This window comes from Copadichromis virginalis, linkage group LG7, assembly GCF_057382275.1.
Source record: "Copadichromis virginalis isolate Kocher_CV1m ecotype Utaka linkage group LG7, C_Virginalis_male_GT1.1, whole genome shotgun sequence".
Classification (NCBI taxonomy): Eukaryota; Metazoa; Chordata; class Actinopteri; order Cichliformes; family Cichlidae; genus Copadichromis; species Copadichromis virginalis.
This window is the reverse complement of record NC_140624.1, coordinates 11,113,050-11,136,427: the sequence shown is the minus strand read 5'-3', so window position 1 is coordinate 11,136,427 and position 23,378 is coordinate 11,113,050. Positions and strand designations below refer to the sequence as shown.

Sequence of the window (23,378 nt, the reverse complement as noted above, 5' to 3'; positions counted from 1 at the left end):
TCAGAAACAAGCTAATCCTTAAATCGGGTTATATATCTAAATTCCCGTGTACCTTTAACGCACCACACCGTTCAAGCCACCTGCAGCGGCACCTAGCGACCATTCGGGTGAATTTAGCGTAAGCAGCTCGTTTCTACGTGTCCCCCAGCTACGTGAAATCCCGCTCCCAGCTTCCACAGGAGTAGCAGCGATAGGTGAAGGGGTAAAAAAGCAGAACGGGAGTCGGTCAAACATGGGGGAAGTTGTTCTGCCACGCCGCATGTTCCTCTGGTGCATGGCGGTCATCTACTTGACTGCTTTTGTTTCCCTCTACGTGCAGATACCAGGTGAGCCTCAACTCTGCAGCCCAAGAAGCGGCTAGCTGACTTCCCTTAATGTTATGTGTTAGCCTGTTAGCTGGGAACTTGGCGCTTCCTGTGTGTCCGTTCCTCTGCTTTCCACGCCGTTAGACGTGGTGAAGAACCGCCTGGAAGTTTCTTCATCCCGGGCACGGTCAGCCTGCAACTGGGCCAAATTTACAAGCAACCTGTTGTAAAAAAAAAAAGACATACGGTGGCATTTTGAGTCACAGCACACCCGAACTATGTTTTTAATGTAAGGGGTATCTCTGCAGCCCAGTTAAGTTAAAAAAAAAAAAAAATTTCCTCCGCCCATATTTGAAAGGAAATGTATTTGGGCTATTTTTTAATTTAGTCGCAATGGCAACATGACTTTCCACTGCAAAGGTTACTACTGTTTATTTTCGTTAATTTTTACGCCATAGTACATACATTTGCAACATTGTTAAACTTGTTAAGAACTGGTGGTTATAATAAAATATTTTCATTCATTTTACTTATAGAACTGCATCACATATGTATGACCAGTGTTGTTATTTTTCGATTCCACCCAGCAGGTCACCAGATTATAATGACTCAGATTATAATCTCCAGCACTGAGAAGTAAAATTCATTAAAAAGAGTAACATAATGAATCCACTGCTCACCACCAGCATAATCAGTACTGTTGCTTTCCGTGTTTGTGTGCAGGTCTGTATGGAAATGAGGGGCTGCTCCCTGCCCGCTGGCAGCTGCGATACAGCGGGAAGCCTCTGGTGGAGCAGCTGCTCTCCTCTCCCACGCTGTTGTGGCTGGGACCTCGGCTTGGCCTGGACACTCACACTGCCATGGAGCTGCTGTGTCTTATCGGTGCGGCACTGAGCCTTGCTGCCACGCTGGTGGAGGCTTTTCGAGACAGTGTGGTGTTCTTCTGCCTCTGGGTCTTGTACCTGTCTATGTATGAGGTGATTTTGCACGGTGGTAATGCGCTCTTCTGTTTTTTCCTGTCACAGTATTTCTCACTAAACTTTTGTCTGTTACAGGTAGGCCAGGTTTTCCTCTACTTCCAGTGGTGAGTGCAATGCAGTTCATTTTTTTCCTGAATACCACACAGCTTCTAAAACAGCAGCTGCTTAAAGGAGATCATTTTATCAGTGTGCTGCAAGGTCTCTGCTGCTGTGCAACACTGTTGTAGATGCAATTTCTTACTAGTCTCTCCTCTTGCTTTGATTGCTTGCTTTTCAGGGACAACCTGCTCCTAGAGACGGGGTTCCTCTGTATCCTTGTTGCTCCCCTGACTTTAATCGGAGGGTCACGAGGGGTCAGAGAGCACGATCGTGTCACCTTCTGGCTTACTCGCTGGCTGCTCTTCAGACTCATGTTTGCATCCGGGGTGGTGAAGCTAACCTCACGTTGTCCCACCTGGTGGGGCCTCACAGGTACGGATGAGTGACTGTATGGATGCCATTTATGCTGTCTTTACACAGTGGTGTCATGTTTTCTTTTCCCATTTCATTCTGTCATTTTCCTCCATCTGATTACTCTCTCCCTCTTTTTGCTGTGTGTTGAGCAGCCCTCACGTATCACTACGAGACTCAGTGTATCCCAACCCCTCTGGCCTGGTTTGCCCACCAGTTGCCGGTGTGCTGGCAGAAGCTGAGCGTGGTGGGAGCCTTCGTTATCGAGATCGCTGTTCCGTTCCTGTTCTTCAGTCCACTGCGGAGGCTCCGACTTGGAGCTTTTTACTTGCAGGTGAAAAGAAATGAATTTTTTCACGTTTTGCTTTAGTTTCACCTGCAGTATTATCAACTTCAATGTTGGCTCTAAAATGAAATCAGTCTGTTTTCTCTCCTCGTGTAGGTGCTGCTTCAAGTCTTCATCATTTTGTCTGGCAACTACAACTTCTTCAACCTGCTGACTGTGACCCTCTGTCTGTCACTTCTGGATGATCGCCATGTCTATTTCTGGTTGCGCAAGGCATACAAGACTGATAACGGGAATGATGGTATGAAACTTCATTGCACAGCTGCAGCCCAGGCGATGTTTCGTAGGCTAAGGCGTAGCTGTTTGTCACGAAGAATGCACATTTTGTTTTATCTCAACTTCCTTCAGACTAAAAGAAATATTGAGGACAAACTTTGCTCACTCTCTCTCTCCACTGTATTTAGACTCAAAGCTGTGGTCGTGGCTGTGTTACCTGCTGGAGCTGGTGGTCTGGGCTCTGCTGATTGTTGGAACAATCATCTGCTTTGACCTGCAGCTGGATACAGCTAAGAAAGGCATCTCCTCGCGGACAGGTGAGTGTTTCTTTTTTTTTTCTTTTTATGTGCCTGTAACCAATTTTGCTTCTCTTTTTTCATGTTCCTTAAAATGTCCTTGGCAGCATTTACATACCACCAGTTTAACCTGTTTCTGAAGACCGTCACTATTCCCTGTATCTGGATCGGTGTCCTCTCACTCACCTGGGAGATGGTTACCTCTCTCTTCAGGTAAGATTGACCTATAAATGGTTGTGATGTGTTGCTTGTTGAGCAGTTGCCTTTTAGATGTTGTGCAACTTAACATCTAACTTTTATTTCTAGGTGTGCGTGTGTGTCTGGTTTCTTTAAGAGGTTTTGGGGAACGGTCCAGTGGACGGTGTTCGCAGGGGCTGCAGCTTCAATGTTCGCTGTCAGCCTGGTGAGTTCTGTTGGAAACATGGGAACTGATAAAGCTCATAAGCGATCAGCTGTAAATCGCCTGATTCTCTTTCAGGTGCCGTTTACCTTCATAGAGTACGATTCCAACTCCAGGTTGTGGCCAGGAGTGCGCCAAGCCTATGAGATGGTTGATCGCTATCAGGTAGTCAACTCGTACGGTTTGTTCAGAAGGATGACCGGAGTTGGCGGGCGACCCGAGGTTGTCATTGAGGGAAGCAGTGATGGGGTCACATGGACGGTGAGAACTTAAACAAGATGTAAAATTCTCTAATTTGTAAATTAGGAAAACTGCATATTTCATAACATTAACTTATTTTCATTTAAATCTTTTTTTCTTTATAGGAGATTGAGTTCATGTATAAGCCAGGGAATCTGAGTGCACCTCCTCCTGTGCTGACACCCCATCAGCCCAGGCTGGACTGGCAAATGTGGTTTGCTGCTCTTGGGCCCAATACGCAATCTCCATGGTTCACCAGCCTGATGTACAGACTCCTGCAAGGAAAAAGAGACGGTATGAACACGTAGAGCGGAGAGCTGCATTTTCCTTGTGCAGCTGCTTAATGGGAAGTTCAGTTAATCAAATTAGGGGGGAAAAATCCCATGTTGTTTGTTTATACGGTTTTATTTGAAAGCCACATTTTATGGTATTTTCAAAGGTGGTGCAATCAAAAGAAAAAGTAGCAGGAGGCAAATAAAAATCCACCAGAGATCCATGTTACAAGTTTTCTGTTCTACCTTAGTCTTGACTTAGACTATTCTACAGTGCTCAATTACCTTGGTCAGGAACAAACAGTTCTCTTAAAGTTTGCTTTGTGTTCTGCAGTTGTTGAACTGATCCAGTCGGATGTATCCCAGTATCCATTTCACCAGCAGCCGCCTGCCTATCTGCGAGCTCACCGCTACAGATACTGGTTTACCGAATCAAAGGCTGACGGGTCAGTGCTCTCTGGTTCTCCTCGTGCTTCATTGTGTTTGCATGCATTGAAGAAACTTCACTGGAAACATTTCACGGCTTGATTTATTCCTTTATTTCATTTTCTGGTGTTTAAAAAAAAAAAAAAAAAAAGTGACTTTAGACATGCATACTAAATTTAATGCAGGTTTACTTATTTTATCCTAAAACTAGACCTCACCGACTCTTTGTTTGCAGCTCTTTCCCAGAGCGCTGGTGGAGGAGGGTCTATGATGAGGAGTTCTATCCCATAGTGCATCTGGGAAACAGTTTCCTAGAGGGCATGCTCAACCAATATGGACTTAAGGTAACTCTCGAAAATGCTTTCCTGTATTCGAAGAGCTTAATGTTCGCTCCTGATTAGATTTAGGCTTCTGGATAGTTGTTCCACAGAACCAGATTTTTGTGTTTGAAGCCCTCCCTGGGACAAAAAAGGCAGACCAGTCAGAAGAGAAAAGAGGACCCACTGTACACCAGTGTGTCATCCTTTTCAGATGAGTTGTAGAGAATATTACAAGTGGTCAAAAGTGTGGGGGAGGGTGAAAATGAGATGCGGCATGCAGTTCTATTTTCCTGCATGAATTAGACTACATGTCCATGACGTATGCCAGTATAGGAAGCAGTCGGTTTCATAATTTCAGTGTGAAAACAAAACTAACATGATTGGTGATGTGATGTAATAAAAACACAAGCCTTAGTTTTCCAGCTCAAAAGATCCAGTGTTAGCACCACCACTGATCCACACTGATTTCTGTTTATAGGACAAGTCTCCTCCGCGCCGTTTGTCCAACACCACTGTTGCCCAAGCGGTGAGGTGGGTGCGCTCTCAGGTCAGAGGTGTCCCTGCGCACACACTTATCTGGACCCTGATTGCCTGCAGTGCCACCTTCTGTCTACTTCAGGGATTGCGACATAAAAGCAAAGATGCAGAGAAGCCTTCAGACGCTCACAAGGCCACAGCGACCGATCGTACTGAAAATGCGGCCGACGGCTCTTCTTCAGACCATCATGAGAAGTCTGATGAACAGCAGGCAGATGAGGAGGCTGACAAAGAAGCAGACAGTGAAGACGAGGTGGAAGAGGAGGGAGAAGAGGAGAACGAAGTTGATGAAGAAGATGAGGATGAAGAAAGGATAGAAAAAAGATGAGGGCCTTGAAAAAGCTACTGGTAATCCATCGTAGACTGTTATCACGTCTGCCTTTATAAAATGTTACCAAGATGACCAAAGAAGATGTTTTCTGTATTTTTGTTTCCCGATCAGCCACTCGTTAACAACATGCCTGCCTTGTTTCACCAACACTTCACTGCACCACACTATATCTCTCTGTATTTCTGCTTCATCACTTTGCAGAAGTTTTTTAAACATTTTAATGCCTTCCTTGTCAGTTCTGACATATACAGCTGAACACCTGGAGAAACCCAGTTTAAAAAAAACAAACAAATCATGTAGAATGAAACGAGAAACGATGATGTGGGCTCTGGTTTGTCTAGCGTTGATGCTACTGTTCGGCACAGTTTGTCTCCCGCCTGTGCTGTTTGCGTCTTGCTGTATGTACAGAACTAAATCACACAAGCACTTTTCCCCTTTTCTACAAACGTGTGTTTTGGGTTTTGTTTTTGTTTAAGATTTCAAATTAAACACATGGAACACTGTAGTGTTTTGAAATCTTTTTATATATATGTAACAGTACAATAAAAGTGAAATTTTGATTTGTACATGCTTTATTGTATAAAATAGGCATTATTATAATGATTAGAATATACAAAATAAGATTGATTTATCCAGTAAAAACTAAACTATATACAGAAAGACACCAAGTCCAGCTATACATTTAGTCAGTGTCACAATATAGAAAATCATTCCACTAACCGATTTCTAACAGTGTTGTCGTTGATTTTTCTTTTTAAGCGTTCCTTTTGGTCCGTTTTACCACTGCAGTACTCCAGGACAGTACTTGTCAATCAGAGACCGGTAGTACACCTTCAGGTTGTTGACGTCAGGCAGATCAGTGGTTTTTGTGTACAGGTCAAATTTGCTGTAGATGAATCAGAGTTAAGTCCTGGGTACAAAACTTGACTGAACACATTTTACATGTGTGTTTAAGATACTCACTTGAACTCTTTGACCCAGGGCAGCATCTTCAAGTCTTTATCGTTGCACAGATGCATGTAATCTCCATGGGAGTGCCAGGGGTAGAAGGAATGGAAGCGAATCATGTATAAGCCCTGGAGGGAGACACAAATTAGAGGTGTCTCCAGTCACTGTATGCATGGAAAAAACAAATGTATTTTTTCCACTATAATCGGGATTTATCCACTAATTCTTCTATTCTACCCCTTTTGTTCTGATGCCTAATCTTTGACCTTTACTCCGGTTGTGTTGGAGTTGCAATCAGTCTTTCCCCACAAATTAATCCAATTAAATGTTTGGTTCTTAAACCTGCTGAAATCTACCCTGGTTCTCAAAGAGCACCAAGCAGAACTGGCACCATGTCAGAGGAAAAGAGGAATTAGTGTTTAAGCTGTTAATTCAGAGCCAAGACTTTCCTGTTGCCTAACACTTTTGTGCCAACTATAAAGCTAATTGCCCCCGATAAAAACAATTTAAGGTAATAATTAACTCACCTCCTCTGGGATGAGGCACTTGTTGAACTTCATAACTCTATAGAGATACTCTGAAGACAAGAACGCAAGGGTGTAGATCACAGTGTAATAGATAAATGCTCTTCTATAGTAGTAGAACTTTTAAAAATAATTTAAGTCATGCGTGGCTGATGATGCTTCTTACCATCGTGGCCCCAGGACATGAGGACATTGTCAAGGCCACAGTTTGGTTCGTAGATCCCAAACTCAGTGCTAAAGGGGGAAAAAACATAACAGGATCAACTCCCTGCACTTTTAATAATTAGACTACAATTTACTGTCAGCAGTCATAATTTTACAAGGAGCATATTTTCAATAGCACAAATAAAAAAAATTTTTTTGGTCAGCTGATTAACACCAACTGTGGACTGAACAGATGCAGATGTGTGTTTTTATGTCCACTGAGCAGTTTGCTTTCAAGCACACTTCGTTAACTTTTTTTTCCAATGTTCTCATCTGTAAAATATGTGCAATTATTTTGTGAAATTCGCAGAGTCAACGTCAGAATACCAACTTGTATTTGGGATTATTGTCATCTGGATTTTTCAGGAAGGTGTTGTTTCTGAACACAATGGAGTTTTGAAATTTGCAGCCAACGGGGAAAGTGTCGCCCACTACAGCCCACTACAGGACACAGAGACACAGACAGTTACCTTAGAAACCTATTAAAATTAAACATGAAACAAATGGGATTTATATAGTAATAATAACAATAATGAGCAATAAACTAAATGAACACAACTGTGTTAAAACTTCCGTTTGAGGAAAAGCAGCTCTGAAAACTTTGAACAGATGAATCTGCTGTGCCAGCTTTACCTATCTTGGACCTATCCCTCACCTGTGGTTCATCCCAGAGAGCCATGATCTTTCCGACATCATGGATCAGACCAACCAGCTGGAACCATTCTGAGAGGTACAGTAAGTAAAAGATATTTACTCTATAGCATGAGCTTTTCCACAGTCTCGGTGCATTTCTGATTCTCTCTCTGCACTTTACCTTTGTCTGGGTGTTCTTGGCGGATGCCTTCAGCAGTCTGGAAAGCGTGGAAGGAGTTGGGGAAGTCCACATCGGGATCAGACTCATCCACAAGCTGGTCTAGAGACATGATGGCATCCATCATCCCCATCCGGGTGTGGTTACAACCGTTCCATTCAGTGTGCTGCATCAATATTAGACAGTTAAATAACTCCAAGCGGTGTGTGAAAAATGCTCTGGTGAACAGATAGAAGTGATGCTATTCAGCGGTCAAAGGAGCTTGCAAAGAAAAGCGTCTGGACTTCTTTAAGTTGCTTGAAGACGTTTCACCTCTCATCCGAGAAGCTTCTTCAGTTCTAAGGTCAAATGGTGGGGAGTCCCAGATTTAAACCTAGTGGGAGTGTCTCCCCACAGCATGTTGCTGGGTCTGAAATACACTGGGATGTCATGCTTGGAGAAAACTCTCCTGAGTTTTTCTGATACACCGGCTACATAGGGGATGACAATGTTGTTGCGTCTGTCTTTCTTATCCTCCCTCGCTGGTGTCTGATCTTCTTTTCTGTGCCTCTTTGCTGACTTTAAGAACGCCCATTTAGGATAGCTGCACGTTTTGAGTGCTTCCTTTACATGCGTGTGTTCCTTGCACATGCGTGTACACACGCATGTAAAGGTTGCCGGTGTATCAGAAAAACTCAGGAGAGTTTTCTCCAAGCATGACATCCCGGTGCATTTCAGACCCAGCAACACACTCAGACAGAAACTGGTTCACCCAAAAGACAAAACTCCAAAACACAGACTTAACAATGTGGTGTATGCTGTACAGTGCAGCGAGGAATGCTCAGACCTCTACATTGGAGAGACCAAACAGCCACTTCACAAGCGCATGGCACAACACAGAAGAGCCACCTCCACAGGACAAGACTCAGCAGTCCATCTGCATCTAAAGGACAAAGGTCACTCTTTCGAGGATGCCAATGTTCACATTTTGGACAGAGAGGACAGATGGTTTGAAAGAAGCCATCTATGTCCACTGTGAGCGACCATCTTTGAACAGAGGCGGTGGTTTACGACACCAACTGTCTGCCATCTATAATCCAGTTTTGAGTTCCCTCCCCTAGACGCCTTAACGACCACGCACATCCTGGGCCATCTGACCTCAGGAATTCTCATGATAAGGTGGGGCCAGGTTTCACAATGAGCTCACCCGAAACCCTGGCTGATTGGGACCCACACCCAGTTCCACACCTTGGCTCAGGCGATTAGAGGATCATCAGGGGGTCCTTTTTTCCCTCTGTGGGGGGATACTCCCACTAGGTTTAAATCTGGGACTCTCCACCATTTGACCTTAGAACTGAAGAAGCTTCTTGGATGAGAGGTGAAACGTCTTCAAGCAACTTAAAGAAGTCCAGACGCTTTTCTTTGCAAGCTCCTTTGACTACGATGACCTGGATGACTGAGAACCTTCACAGACACGATGCTATTCAGCAGTTAACACTAATATTCTGCCGTTTATAATAAAGCAAAAGCACATCATGTTGTCAAATATATGACAATATATTCAATGTATAACTTTGTGAGGAGAATTAGGTTAAGTAAACAATGTTAAGGCCAGAGACTGGTCTGTGATTCAGACCTCTTTCTTTTTTGTTTGCTCAGTCTGAGTCAAGTTTGCTCATCCAGAGGCAAATCCAGAGGTCGCACAAGTTCAGTGTGATTGACTAAAAGCTGCCATTCATGAATCTATAACTGATCATTTCACACAGTGACAGACCTTATTTTTAATATCCAGGTCTCTTTTTTAAAATGTTCTCTTTGTACCAGGTTTTACTCACTGTTTTTTTTTTTTTCCTTCTAATTTTCTCACCTTTTGGTTTACAAACTCCACTGTTTGATAGGTGTGCATCAGGCTGTACGTGTTGAAGACACGGTCAATTAGGTTTCCGCTCTGAAAACACAGACCAACACCAACAGATTCTCAAAAGCAAAAACTGATTTCCAATGTTTCCGTGTGTTTTTTTATGTGTAATATCGTTACGTATGTTGCTAAATAGACTTCGGTGAACAGGTATTGCAAAGGGGTTATATACAAAATTTAAAAAAATTACCTGTTTCTCAATTATCTTTGTAGCTGTGTTATTGTACTTAATTGTAATCAATCAGCTTCCTTTTGTCCACTTACAATAAACAATAATTTTTTTAACTGCATAAATAAAGGATACATAAAAGTCCCTGCCAAAAAGTGATTGCGGCTTCTACCTTGTTACAGGAATGTTGTTTGTTGGTTAAGAGGACTTGATATAATTCACGAGAGATATATTTGACATATGTTTCACATATTGTAGATCAACAAGTTATTTATAGCAGTTTAAATACAAGCAATCAGTTTTTGGCACAACACCGGCCAATGATTGGTCGCTCAGTGGATCTAACAAACACACTCTAAAGGACTAAGTTCTGCCCCCACACCATTTATATATTACATATACATATGTACATATTAATTAAACTTATATTTACATGCTTTTTATCAGTATTTATTATAATTAACTTTGTTTTTATCAATATTTATTCCCATTGTGAGAGTATGAATATTTATACTTTTAATCCCGTTTTTAACACTGGGTTACATAGTTGTTTAGTTAGATCAGACCATCAAATCAATGAGCTTCTCGGAAAATCTGCATTAGACTGTAATGTTTGATTAGTTAAAAATCTGATGACATATGCAGAACTGTGTCAGCCTCTGCTGATAAAAACTCAACTATCTTTCAGTGAGTTGACCCCACTGTGGAAGCTTAAACTCAGTGAATGACTAAATGAACTGAGTGAATGATCTGCTGTTACAGAACTGATCAAATTAGCCAGAAGTCAGACTCTATTGAGTAGAAAATAAGAACCTGAACTCCCCTTGTGGTCAGCCTTGGGTTAGTGTTAGGCACATTTTGATATTTTGCTTAAGTTTTGGCTCACTCTGAAGCTCAGCTTTTTTTTTTTTTTTTTTAACTTAAAGCAGTTATGTCTGCCTGTAATTATAACCTCAGTTTTTTCCTTCAACTCATAAATTAATGTGGAATTAAGCTGGTTTGTTTAATTACCTCAAAGTTTCTGTAGTCTTCCTTGTCTTTCGCCTTACTTGTCTCCAAATTTGGCCGATATGCCAGAGACGGGTCCGGACCCTTTGAGCAGTAAAAAGTACATTTTCAGATTTTACAAAGCTATGCAGCAACTCTGCTTTCAAATGAATGGTGTGAATGGGCAAAAATTACACTTACAATGTTAATGATCCTCATGGCTGATAGGTGAAATCACAGTTACTGTTGGGTTGTGATGGGTTGTGATGCGTCGATGCTCTGGTGGTCACTGTCCGCCTGCCCATATATATCCTCCTGGTTCAAACTGTAACCTTTTTGACGTGCATTGGGGGCTAGGTTTACAGCAATGTCCTGTCACACTTTAACCAAATTTTATGTAATGGGGTACCCTGTGTTGCACGTTGGCCTTGTTTGTGTGTTTTTGTATGTCAGAGTGTCTGTCCGTTCCAGGAAGAGCTTTTCAGTGATCAGCAGATTGCATGTTTGGGCTTATGTAGAATGACTCAGTACTTCTTTTCACAGTTAAGTTGTTTTTATTTTTTTTATAATTATCGGGGGGAAAAAGTTTTTACACATATGTAGATCTGTTTTTAATACTATGTATGCATTACATACAGTAGATTTGTCATATTTACATGTCTGCGAACTATATCACAAACGATTTAAATAGCAAAACAATTCTGCTTTCTTGTAATCTATGGGTACTGGTCCTCATGAAGGCAGGCTCTGACTTGGGATTTTTCAGTATCAACGGTCCTGTCTTTCAAGTATCAGCTGGTTCAAACGCAGATTAACAGAGGTAAAGTTGACAAAGATGTCCAAACAAGCGTTACTTCGTGACTTCTATTTTTTTTATTGATTGCTGTCTGTCACATAAACCAAATGCCTGCCTCTTTACCAGGTCACAAGGTGAACATTGTAAAGACTGAACAGACGACAGGAAAACCTTCATATTTTTCCGCTTTGCTGTGATGAGATATTTGGATTTGAATTTTGATTTGCAACCTTTACATTCCCTCGGAGAGGACACGGAGTACAACAGATCTTTACATTTTGTTTTATGTGTTAATAATACTGTACGGCATAAAAAAACATTTTTGGGCATAATTTTTTGGACACAAACAAGATAACTTCTCAGAAAAGCTTAAATATTTCTAGTTCTGATTTGCGTTTAAGGGGTGTATCTGGGGGTGGTAGAGGCTTGGCCCACTCTTAAATCTAATTGGCCACATTAAATGCCTCCCAAAACTGTTGAGAAACAACAGCCTGCATGCGATCAAGCATGGCACATCTGATGTAAATGTTGCAAACCGTGGGGTTTATTATACTTGTGTAAAATATGTTTTATATCTAAAGCTATTTGTGGCTGTAGAAGGAGCTGGATCAAGTTTGGTAGCCTCATTAGCCCCTGCCTCTGCTCTTTGTTTATGAACGTGACTTACAATGTGTGTTTTTTCTGAACATTTGAACTCTACCTGCTTTGTTCTGTGCATGTACAGGAAATGAAACGTGAATGTAAGTCACACTCACCTTTTAGGAATGGACAAAAAAGTGTTTCATAGTGAAAGAATAAAGGAGGCAACATGGATATGAAAAGGGTAAAATGATGCTGGTTTGTAACTTTACTTCATTTGTAAAATATTGTCAGTATAATACAGCATGAAATGTTCACAAAAAACTTCACACTGACGCCTCGATTTGCTGTTGACAGGTGAAATAACTATAAAGCTTTTATTTAACATCAGTGTTAGAAGAAAACAGCACAATGGTTTACAAAAGGACACTTGTGTCTTTGAATGGAGTGTATATGAAAACAAAGATTTACTAAAGTGTGATATTTACAGCAAAACTGACCCATTCATTTAAAGTTAAATAACACACCTTTAAAATTCAAGTCATATTGAATGTAAAGGATAATAAAGTGCTTTCATGCATTCCTAATAATAGCCTGTGTGAACTACCAAAACGGGAGTTATAATGAGCTGATGTGCACACAGAGAGAAAAGAATAAAACAAACTATAAAGCTTAAAAAATGATGGTCTAAATTCACTGGCATGCTTAATCTGCGCTGGTGAAAGGCAAAACACTGTAAGGCCTTATAAATGATCAATTAAGGCTCAAACTGATGCAGAGAATATCGAGTGCGGCTGTCCTCCCTCTGGTTTAATAGAGTTGAGACCTGCTACGGTGTCTGTTAAGTGTACAGACAGATTACGGATTAGGGTTAGTGGTTATTTTGGCTGATCATATGCACTGTGGGTTTTTGGGTGAAGGGTTAATTGGGTTTGATTGGGGGTTATTCTCAGGTTCTGTCTGCACTGAAGCAGAGAGGGATAAATGTGCTTTCAAGACACATTGTGGATTAACACTGAGCTCAGGTAAGTTAAGAGGAGGAGGATAACCATTCATCAGCAGACATTAGTCAGGTAGGGATTGGTTGAGAGAGGCTTGTCTGGTTACAAAGATAGTCGTGCTGTAAATGCCAAAACATATAGGACTCTAGTTTTAGCTCGGTATAATGCTGTAGCCCACACTACAGGTAATAATCTTTAAAAAGTGTTATTTTTACAGATTTGACAATCGTATCTGTAGCTTACAATAGCAATGTACTCGTCAGAATAATTGATAGATTCAATCTCAAATTGGTGATAATGAGTTGAAGCAGGAAGTTGTCTTGGGAAAGACTCCTGAGTGACCAAAGCACTCTGACATAAAAAAAAAAAGCAGTCTGCTGTTTCCAGTCAAGGGACTCTGACCTTTCCAAATGGCCTCTTAGTCTTTGCTGTTGTCTTTTTCATGATGTTGCCTCATTCAAAGCGTTCAACAGTTTACTCTGTGAGTACCTTGTTCTTATTACTGATGAGAGTTTTAGTCAAAACTATAAAAATAAGACCCAAGCTGTAAAAAACCCCACAACTACTCTGTTAAGGAATGACAGCAGTAGCGATATTTTTGAGCCTGAACATATAGTTAGTGTAACAGTGGACCTGGGTAATTTGCCAGCAGGTGTTGATGAAGTTGTCTTGAGTGTGGGTGAGTGGGTGTGGCCTTATCCATAGCTGTGAGGACTGCGGGGGTTAATTGGGGAGGAGTCTTCCCTCCCACTCTGTCCAATCAGCTGGTACAGACGGTGGCTGAGGTTCTGAACCTGACAGGTGCCTAGGACACACCCCACCCTCATCAGGTGGGGGTGGCCCCTGCCTCTACCAGCATGGCGACGACCCCGTGACCCGTGCTGCCAGACTGGCACCTCCGGTAGCACGTTGTGGCTTTGGTCGACCAACAGGTCAAAGGGCTTTGGCGGGGGATCTTTGTGTGGGAGCAAGGCCCTCCAGATGATCTGTCCGTCTTCCTCTGTAATTTGGTTGGGAGCAGCGACAGAGAGATCAGACACAGTTGGCACGATGCTGGGGTGAAAGGACTTTGGGAATTTAGAGGTTCTGGGAAAACTCAGCCTGAGAAAAACAGACAGAAAGACAGAAAATATTTCCAGGGAATCACATTCACATACGTCATATAAACGTGACTTTAGGGTAATAATACTACTTTCAGCTGCTGCCTTATTCACAAAGGGTTGTCACAGTGGGTTTGTTGCATGTTTGACTTGGCAGGTTCCCTTATTGATGCAACCCCAAAGGGATATATGTCGCCTCTCAGGATCAAACTAAGGATCTCTGACTCTACTATGGAGCCCCCATGACTTTAGGGTACATTACGTTGGTGCAGATTCATTTCCTGAAGACTTAGTGAATCCTTTAGTATAACTTCAATTAACCTCATCCCCGCCTAACGCAGCAATTTAAAATTAAACAACTGTGTGGATATGAAAGGGTGACTGTGTAAACGCGCAACATTAGCAATACCTGTTCAAATGTGATGATTGGCAGTCATGCATGTCACCTGCTTGAGTTTCACAGTGAAACTGGATAAACGCCTTACAGGATTCACGGTTGCACTGCAGGAATGTCTGCTGTGCTCAGTCTGAGGTCTCATTTTTGAGAAGAGATGATAAAGAAAGACAGAGTGGTGCACAGGTAGTAGTTCTGCCTGTAGCTATCTAACCGTCTATGTGCATTGCTTAAACATTAAAGCACTGCTTTCCCCCATTAATCTTCAAAACACAGTTAAAAGGGTGATAAGTTCATTTTAGTCAATAATTAAAAAAGAATGCAACCAGTCGGTCTAAAATTTCTGCTAGCGACATCTAAAGGCTGCTCTGTTTCCAGCTCCCAACCGGACCAAAGTGGTTTAAACCAACAGAGTCGAGAACCAAGACACTGACATCCGCTCAGTCAAAAAAAAAAAAAGACATGGTTAATCAATAACAGTATGCAAGTCGGCAAATCTCACAACAGTTCCGGGAAGTGACAAAGCACAATGTAGATTGGTGGTGAGGGGCTCCTACACCTCCTCCACTCCCCTTGAGTGGGTTTTAAGTACTTTATTTCTCAGTCTCCTGCTGTCTGCACACGTTTTTTTCCCCTCACATCATCACAATACCTTTTCTATTTAAAAAAGAAAAAAATAATTCCCACTTTCTCCCAGATGCTCAAAAGTTCAAGTGCAAAGAGGGGGTATGTTTTGTCATGTAAGCAACCAGCGATGACATAATACTGCACAGGTAAATTGAAGGTTTGCAATAAAGCAATTGTCTGTTTATTCCAGCCCTTTTATACTGCTGACAGGAGCAAGTGGTTAAGTCAAATGACTGCAAACCCTCATCGTCCCTAATTCTCTTTAATACTTTTATAGTTTTGTCAAACACAACACTGCCTTACGCATGACTTATAATTCTGTACTGCAAAAAATGATATTGTATATTCAGTATGTAAGGAACAAAGAATAAAGGCAGAGGGATGGATGAAGTAAGATAATGTTTGTTTGTTTGTTGTGAAAAGTGGGCCAGATTACCATTTTATCCTGTAACTAATCCTGACTGGTATTCTGATCACTCTTCTGGCTGGACACCTTTAGCTCTCACTGCCAACACACACGAGAACACACATTCATTGTGTGTTATACCATTGACTTTAGGCTAGGTGAACTGAACTGGTTTTAATGGATGGTGAATGAAGCGTGCACACTTAGACACACACACACTGGCATAATGTTGCATGGTGGAGAATTAGTCAAAACACGTGACTGTGACACGTGACTGTCAAACTGAGATGCAGACTTTTGCATGCATGCGGTACACAGCGTAAGAAAACTCTTGGCTTTATTCATCTTTACATGCGTGTGCTGACATCTGTAGTTGCCTGTCTCTTTTTCTTTCTGCACAAAAAAACACACATTTGTGCATTTACTCACACACATACATGGTTAAATGGCCCCCTGTGGTGAGGTTTAAAATCAACTGCCAATGAAGGGAAAGGCACTTGGCACCAAACTGCCTCCCAGTAACAAGAAATCTGGGCCACTGAGCTACTTGCTAGTTTCTAACACATCTAATACAGGTAAGCTAATATACAGCAAAGAACCAATACAGTAAACACATATGCCTATTTTTTATTTTACTTCCAGTAATTTTTAGTGTCTGCATTTTCATTGTGGTGAAAAGGTTTTGCTTATCCACTGTACTACAAGATACGGGGATGGGTGTTCTTCTTCACCTTTCCACCTGTCTCCTTTACATGCACACAAATGTTCTGTCTTGCTTCCTCTGGCTTTCCTCCCTCTTCTCTCCAGAGCATACCTACATCACTCTAGACTCTTTTCCACCAGCTCCATACTCTCACTATGGATCACAATGCCATGTGTGAACGGAGACTCCTGCCTGACCTCATCTGTCAGCCTCTCCATCACCTTTGCAAAATAGACGGGGCTCAACCCCACCTTGAACTCCCACTGCGCACCTCACCTCTGTCTCGTTGTCCTCATGCATGTCCTGCAACACTCTCACACACTTCTCTGTCACTCCTAAATTCCTCATGCAGTACCACAGTTCCTCTGTTGGCACCCTTCCGCATGCTTTCTATAGACCTACAAGGACACAGTGCAACTCCTCCTGACCTTCTCCGTATTGCTCCTTTTCAGCTGTACTGCTGCTCATTAATCATTACTAGCTTCGGTCAAGCTTCAACAGCTCTTTCTCATATCTTTGTGAGTGGCTCTGTAGTTATTATAGCTCTGAACATCACCCTTGTTCTTGAAATTCAGTACACAACTTTTCCATCTTCTTATTTTTCAAGATTATGTTAAACAATCTGGCAAAAATAAGCAAACTCTCCTGTCTTCTCTCCTAGACTCCAGACCTGTGGAGGTATGGAGATACCTCCACAGGTATGCCATCTGGACAAATCAGCTTTCCATGTTTCATCGTCTTCATAGCACATTCCCTTGCCTCATTCAGACATTTGCATAAATACCACTCTTTCTTTTCTGTTTAGCAGTGGATGGGTCAGAGTGCAGTGAAAAACCATCTTGCATTCTTTAAAGTGCATCCTTAGTCTCCACTGGCTGTAGATTTATAGCTGTGAACATGAATTCACTGCATCCTGAGTTCTTGTAGATGAGAAACTGCCCACCAGAGGTGCATGCGAGCACAAAAATGTCAGACGCAGTTAGATATATGTAACAGAGAGTGAGAGGACCTCATGTGTCCTGCCTTCTTAGGCACCAACCTCACCTTCTTCCTTCAGAAGTGAGAACACACCTCACATCGCCTGCTGTGTGCTACATGTGAGAAGGGATAGCTTTAGACAGCATCTCACCCTGGCTTTGTTACAGCCAGTTACATTAAAAGTACGACTTTATTATGAGTTGACAAGATCTGATGATAGTGATATCCATTTCCCAGTCACAGTTTTCTTTGCCCACCTGGTCTGTTTAATGGCGGTACTAGCTGGAGAACAGAGAGGGATTGCTTATCGTCAATGAAACTTACTGTAAAGTTGTAAAAAAGTTATTTTTTGAGCAGCTGAGATGCTTTAAAATGAAATTTGGTCATAACTCACAGGAAGGAAAACAGAAATGATTGTTGCCTATAATATCTGGCAGCAATTAACACTCCATGATAGCAGTATGTAATAAGCTGAACCCCCTTTTTGTGTTTTTCTTTCTATTGCAACCCCCATTCCCTCACCTCTCATGTGTGATTCAGGATGTGAACCTGAATCTGAGAGACCAAAAGGAGCGTCTCCAACATTCTTCCCCAGTTAGAGCTCAGCATGGGGCTGTTCACAGAGAGACTGAACACACATGCAGACACATACGTGTACACAGACACACACACCCTTTTGTCCCTATGGGTTGCCCACAGCTTCACTAACAGCACGACCCCCTCCCTCCTTTTGGCTCTGTCTTTTTTAAATTACAGCAGGATGCTTTCATTTTTCTTTCTCTCCTCTTTTATTTCTTTAGGCTCACTTTGCTGAGAGCCAGCAGCAATATTACGTTACATCCAACAGCACTGAATCACACTGAGACGTTTGAGATGGGGTTCCCCACAACCCCCACCCCCATTAGCCAGAGATGTTTAGTATATAATGCTACACAACTTAATCAAATTGATAATTCTTATTGGTGTTGTTGAGGAAAAACAATCAAATAAACAAGCAGGAATAGTTCTGAAAAAATAAAAATAAAAATAATTGTATGAAATGCATTGCCTTGATGCCTTTTTATCTTACACTGTTATTGCACTAATTTAGCTCTCGAACAATAGATAAGGTGTATTAACACTAATGTGGGATTAAAGCTTTATAAAAGCTGCAAATAAGGAGAGAAATCCCTCTTATATAACTTAGACTCAGGGAGCATAACCCCTCTCCCTCTCTTACGCTTTCTTTCTCACACACACAAAACAGCGTAAGAAGTTTTCTCTGATTAGATCTACCAAGGTAGCAGAAAACAAAGTAACGACCTGTGGGTTTGCATGTGACGGTAATTTTAAACGGCGTGCTGCTGGCCTTGAAGCAGCCACATCATAACATGTTCTTAAGGAACCTACAAGCTGCTGGTGTCTTATTCAGACTGCTTGCTTGCTGCTTGGCCCCTCGGTATGCGCATGTATCCTTGTCCCAAATCCCACTAAATCACCTTCACCTCTGTCTCACCTCCTGCTGCTACTGAGAGGAATTACCTTACTCTGTCACTAGACCCTTTTTCTTCTCTTTTATGTTTTTATTTCTTTCTTTCTTTTCTTCAAATGCTGTGATGTGTAGTCATTGTTTTGCCAAAGTTACCTTTTTACAAAGGCTTTTTATTTCTAAAGAGAGAGTTTAAAGGGTGTTATGTGGTGCAAATTTATTCACAATTACTCACAAAACCTTTTAACATTGCTTTATACTTTATCTTGTATGGGGGGGGAAAGAGGAAAAATACAAAATGTGCATCAAAGTAAAGCAGCAAAATTAAAGTTGTTTTCCATTAAGGTTATTAGTTAAGAAGATATTCTGAATTTAACAATTTACTTAAAAACAAATAAATCCCCCTAAAAGTTTCGGGGTTCGGGTACCTGGGTCTGTGAGTTCTCTGCGGAGTCAGTGCTTGGGACTGGATCTCCAAAGGCAAGAGCCCGAGCAGCACGCACAGCCACGCCGGACGGAGGGTGCACATGACAGGGTAGTGGAGGCACACTGTCCGGGAGCAGTAAACCAAAATATTATTGATATTACCGGAAATGTTAAAAAGAATCGATTAGAAAAAAATCCGAGAATATGGTCTGTCTTTTTGTTGTTGTTTTGTTTTTACAAAATTATCTCTAACATGTAAAATGTCGCGTATTCATGAACGACACGGTCAGCATCATCTCTGTTTCCTGCATCTTCGGCACACTGACCTCCGCGGTGTAATCCAATGTGATGCTCACTGGGGCGCAAAGCAGGAGCGAATGGAGTGTTCTGGTTTATAAAGTCCGAAGGAGGAGGAGGAGGAGGGAGGAGGAAGTTTTATTGCGTGTCCTGCTCACCAACCTCACCTCCAATGAACCTCGCAACCTAATTAAACCTCAAGAGCTTCAGTCCTCTCACTAATCCTGGGTATGAAGTGGATCTGCCATATTTGTTTTGTGCTTTATGTAAGGTAACTTATATTTTTGGATTTCATTTCCCATTAAGCAGTGTCCTTGTGGCCAATGAGCCTAGGCTGACCCACTTAGAAATAACTGCTGAACCGATTATTATTAACACAGTGAAGTCGTATTAAACCCCCTGGAATACAAAGAAAATGTTATTTTTAGTAACAGGACTTCACTTATATGACAACCACGGGTTTTCATACAGTAGCCTACTCAATGCATGCCTGGAAAACTAACAAATAACTTCCTATAAAACCTGAAATAAAGTCATTATAAAAAAAAATAATTTTACTTTGAAAAGGTATTGCATTTTATTAGTCTAATGCTTTCTACTTTGCATAAATCTTCTATTTCTTCTTCTACCTGCTGGCATTAGTGGATCATCTGCCTCCATCTCACCTGATCGCTGGTATCCTCCTCCGTCATACCAACCTGCTCCATGTCCTCCTTCAATACATCCATTAACCTTCTCTGAAGTCTTGCTCTTATCCTCCGGCCTGGCAGCTCCATCATCAACATCCTTTGTCGAAACCAGGTTTCGCTGTCGAAACCTTTCAAAGCTGTCTCACCAGCTATCCCATGTTAGAGTCCCATGTTAGAATGTCCGACTTACCATCATTAAAAAGCATATTTAAAGCTTAACACACATTAATATGAATGTCTATGGACAATTCCCCCCTTAATAACAACTATGAGTAGGGTAATTTTTTAAGAAATTTTTTTTTAAATGACTTTCTTAACTGGATAATTGAACTAGGTACATGTCTGCATTGGCTGATAGCTGTCTTGACAAGGGCAGCTACAGTTTCTGCTAGGCCTCATCCACTACCTCAAGTTGTTAAACTGGATCCTTTTTGTGTTATCTTTAATAGACTGGCTACTGTTATGGCTTGCTGTGTGGTTCGTACTTCGGTTTTGGTGAGTAACTTTTTTGTGTTTGTGTTTTCTGTTTGTTACCACTGATTAGCTGCATTGCACTCATACAGTTTATGAATATAGCTTGCTATGAATCTAGCTAGCATTAGCTAATAAATTAGCAGTCTGTTCTTTTGTTCATATAATATTGTAACGTTCACAAGAACCAGACGGTTGGGGTCTCAGTTTGTCCGTTTATTCGGCACATAAGCCAGCGGGTTGTTAACTCAGGGGGAAGCGCTCTCGAACTACACCTCTCTTCAGCCTGGCACACACACAGAACAACCAGGTCCCCCCACCCCTTCCTGTACACCACCCTCACTACTTCCTGCAGCCCAACCAAACATGAATCTTAAAGGAACAACAACAGTGTGCAGAGAAAACCAACATGTCACTGTCCAGTAACACTTAACCATCGTTACACTGCCCCCCCAGCAATAAGTTCCTCGTCCCCGAGGGAACGACACAGTCTCTGAGGCGGGGCGGTAGCCTACGTTCCCTCCTTGACCTCCTGAGCCCCTGAGGAGGACGCGGAGCTTCGGGGCTTTGGGGTGAAGAGTCCGAGGGGGGGGAACGCAGCCCCGGTCGGGGGCCCCTCTGAGCAGGGTCATGGACGCTCTGTACACGTCCCTCTGGAAAGGAGGGGAGGGACTGTCCTCTGTAGGGGGCCATCCGGTCTCTGTGCAGCGCTACTATCCTCCCCCTAGGAGGCAACTGCACCCTGTAAACAACCTCCCCCACTCGCTCTAGGACGCTGCAAGGCCCCACCCAGCTGCTATCCAGTTTAGGACACCGTCCCTTCTTCCTCTTTGGGCTGTAGACCCACACCAGCTCCCCAGCACGGAAGTGCCTCCCTTTAGTGGTGATGTCGTAATTCCTCTTTTGGCGCAGGCCTGCCTTCGCCAGCTGCTCTCGGGCGTAGGAATGTGCAGAATCCAGCCGGTCCTGCAGCTTCCTTGCGTAGTCCCGGCCCGGTGGTGCCTCTGGCGCGTCCGGGGGTTTCCCAAAAGCCAACTCTGCAGGAGTTCTCAGCTCTCTCCCTAACATGAGCAGGGCAGGCGTACATTGGGTGGAGTCCTGCACTGCCGACCTGTAGGCCATGAGGGTAAGGGGAAGATGGTAATCCCAGTCCCGTTGGTGTTCTGAGGTAAGGATGGCTAGCTGCTGGGCCAGCGTCCTGTTAAACCTTTCCACCAGCCCATCGCTTTGGGGGTGAAGTGGGGTGGTGCGGGTTTTCTTAGTCCCAAGGCGTTCACACATGGCAGCAAATACCTTGGACTCAAAGTTACGCCCCTGGTCACTGTGGAGGGTCTCTGCTGTTCCAAAGCGGCTGAACATCCCCTCCACTAATACATCAGCGACCGTCTCAGCCTCCTGATCTGGGATGGCGTATGCTTCCGGCCACTTGGTAAAATAGTCCATGGCCACAAGAACATAGCGGTTTCCTCTGTCTGTGCGAGGAAATGGGCCCATGACGTCCACAGCTACTCGCTCCATTGGGGCTCCTGCTGGTTGCTGCTGAAGCTGAGCCCGGGACTGGTCTTGTGGCCCTTTGTGTGAGGAACATGCATCACAGCTGCGGCAAAAGTCCTCCACATCCCTCCGCTGTTGACCCCAGTAATAGCCCTGGCGGAGGCGGCGAAGAGTCTTGGAAACCCCAAAGTGGCCAGAGCCAGTGTTCCCATGGCAGGCTCCCAGCACAGCTGACCTCAGCGACCTTGGCACCACAACCTGCCACCTCTCCTCCCCCGTGGCAGGATCCTTCCAGGCACGCTCCAACACCCCCTCCTTCAGCCTGAGAGCTGCAAACTTGGCCCACAGCCCCCTGGTACAGATGGAAAACCCAGTGACCTCATCCCAAAGGGGTTGCTCCCCCTTCTCCAGCCACTGCAGGACCGGCAGCAGGTCTGTGTCTTGTTCCTGCCGTGCCCTCCACTCCGCTGCATCCACCACCAGAAGAACCCTGCAGGCGAGCTGTGCTGCTCCGTCTATTGTCGTGAGTTCCCGCTCTATTTCCTCTCGCTTCTCACAGTAACGGCAGCCAGCTGCAGCACATGGGCGGCGAGAGAGGGCGTCTGCGTTAGAATGGTGCGTCCCTGCTCTGTGCTCCACGGTGAAATTGAAGGCTTGGAGCTCCTCCAGCCAGCGAGCCACCTGTCCCTCTGGCTCCCTGAAAGACATCAGCCACTGAAGGGCAGCATGATCAGTTCTGACAACAAATGCTGTGCCGCACAGGTAGTATTTAAAGTGTCTCACCCCCGCCACCACAGCCAACAGCTCTCGTCGTGTGACACAGTAGCGCCGCTCGCTCCTGTTCAGGACCCGGCTGAAGTACGCCACCACCTTCTCCCCTTCCGGTCCAACCTGTGACAACACCGCTCCCAGCCCCACATTACTTGCGTCAGTGTCCAGGACAAAAGGCAGGGCGGGGTCAGGGGGGGCAAGGACTGGGGACTCTGTCAGCGATCTGCGGAGGGTGTCGAACGCCTGCTGACAGTCCTGGGTCCAGATGAAGTCACGGTCCTTCTGCAGCAGGTGGAAGAGTGGTGCGGCTATGGAGGAAAAGCCCTTCACAAACCTCCTGTAATAAGACGCCAGTCCTAGGAAGCTTTTGAGCTGTTTCTGGTCTGCTGGTGTGGGCCACTCGGTAATGGTGTGAATTTTTTCCTCCAAAGTGCTGATGCCCTCACGACCCAGCTTGTGGCCCAGAAACTCCACCTCCCTCCTCATGAAGTGGCACTTGTCGGGATGCAGCTTCAGGCC

The 23,378-nt window shown here is 43.5% G+C and overlaps 3 protein-coding genes across 3 annotated transcripts; 1 reads left to right on the top strand and 2 right to left on the bottom strand.

Moving 5' to 3' along the window:
• The first annotated feature begins 68 nt into the window (after window positions 1-68).
• lmf2a (lipase maturation factor 2a) lies at window positions 69-5,624 on the top strand. Its single transcript, XM_085461703.1, has 14 exons — window positions 69-326; window positions 1,029-1,282; window positions 1,361-1,389; window positions 1,563-1,756; window positions 1,891-2,069; window positions 2,178-2,322; window positions 2,486-2,614; window positions 2,701-2,806; window positions 2,900-2,996; window positions 3,072-3,254; window positions 3,359-3,527; window positions 3,840-3,951; window positions 4,167-4,275; window positions 4,730-5,624. The coding sequence occupies exons 1-14, from the start codon at window positions 233-235 to the stop codon at window positions 5,114-5,116; spliced, it is 2,187 nt and encodes a 728-aa protein (XP_085317829.1). The 5' UTR covers window positions 69-232; the 3' UTR covers window positions 5,117-5,624.
• On the bottom strand, window positions 5,625-10,986 carry miox (myo-inositol oxygenase). The gene is made up of 10 exons (XM_085461704.1): window positions 10,861-10,986; window positions 10,684-10,764; window positions 9,453-9,533; window positions 7,610-7,772; window positions 7,451-7,518; window positions 7,127-7,236; window positions 6,758-6,825; window positions 6,595-6,644; window positions 6,083-6,195; window positions 5,625-6,005 (listed from the first exon to the last, which is right to left on the bottom strand). The coding sequence occupies exons 1-10, from the start codon at window positions 10,876-10,878 to the stop codon at window positions 5,897-5,899; spliced, it is 861 nt and encodes a 286-aa protein (XP_085317830.1). The 5' UTR covers window positions 10,879-10,986; the 3' UTR covers window positions 5,625-5,896.
• A 1,174-nt stretch (window positions 10,987-12,160) lies between these two features.
• On the bottom strand, window positions 12,161-19,456 carry adm2b (adrenomedullin 2b). The gene is made up of 3 exons (XM_085461706.1): window positions 19,391-19,456; window positions 19,140-19,260; window positions 12,161-14,136 (listed from the first exon to the last, which is right to left on the bottom strand). The coding sequence occupies exons 1-3, from the start codon at window positions 19,446-19,448 to the stop codon at window positions 13,731-13,733; spliced, it is 585 nt and encodes a 194-aa protein (XP_085317832.1). The 5' UTR covers window positions 19,449-19,456; the 3' UTR covers window positions 12,161-13,730.
• Window positions 19,457-23,378: the final 3,922 nt, after the last annotated feature.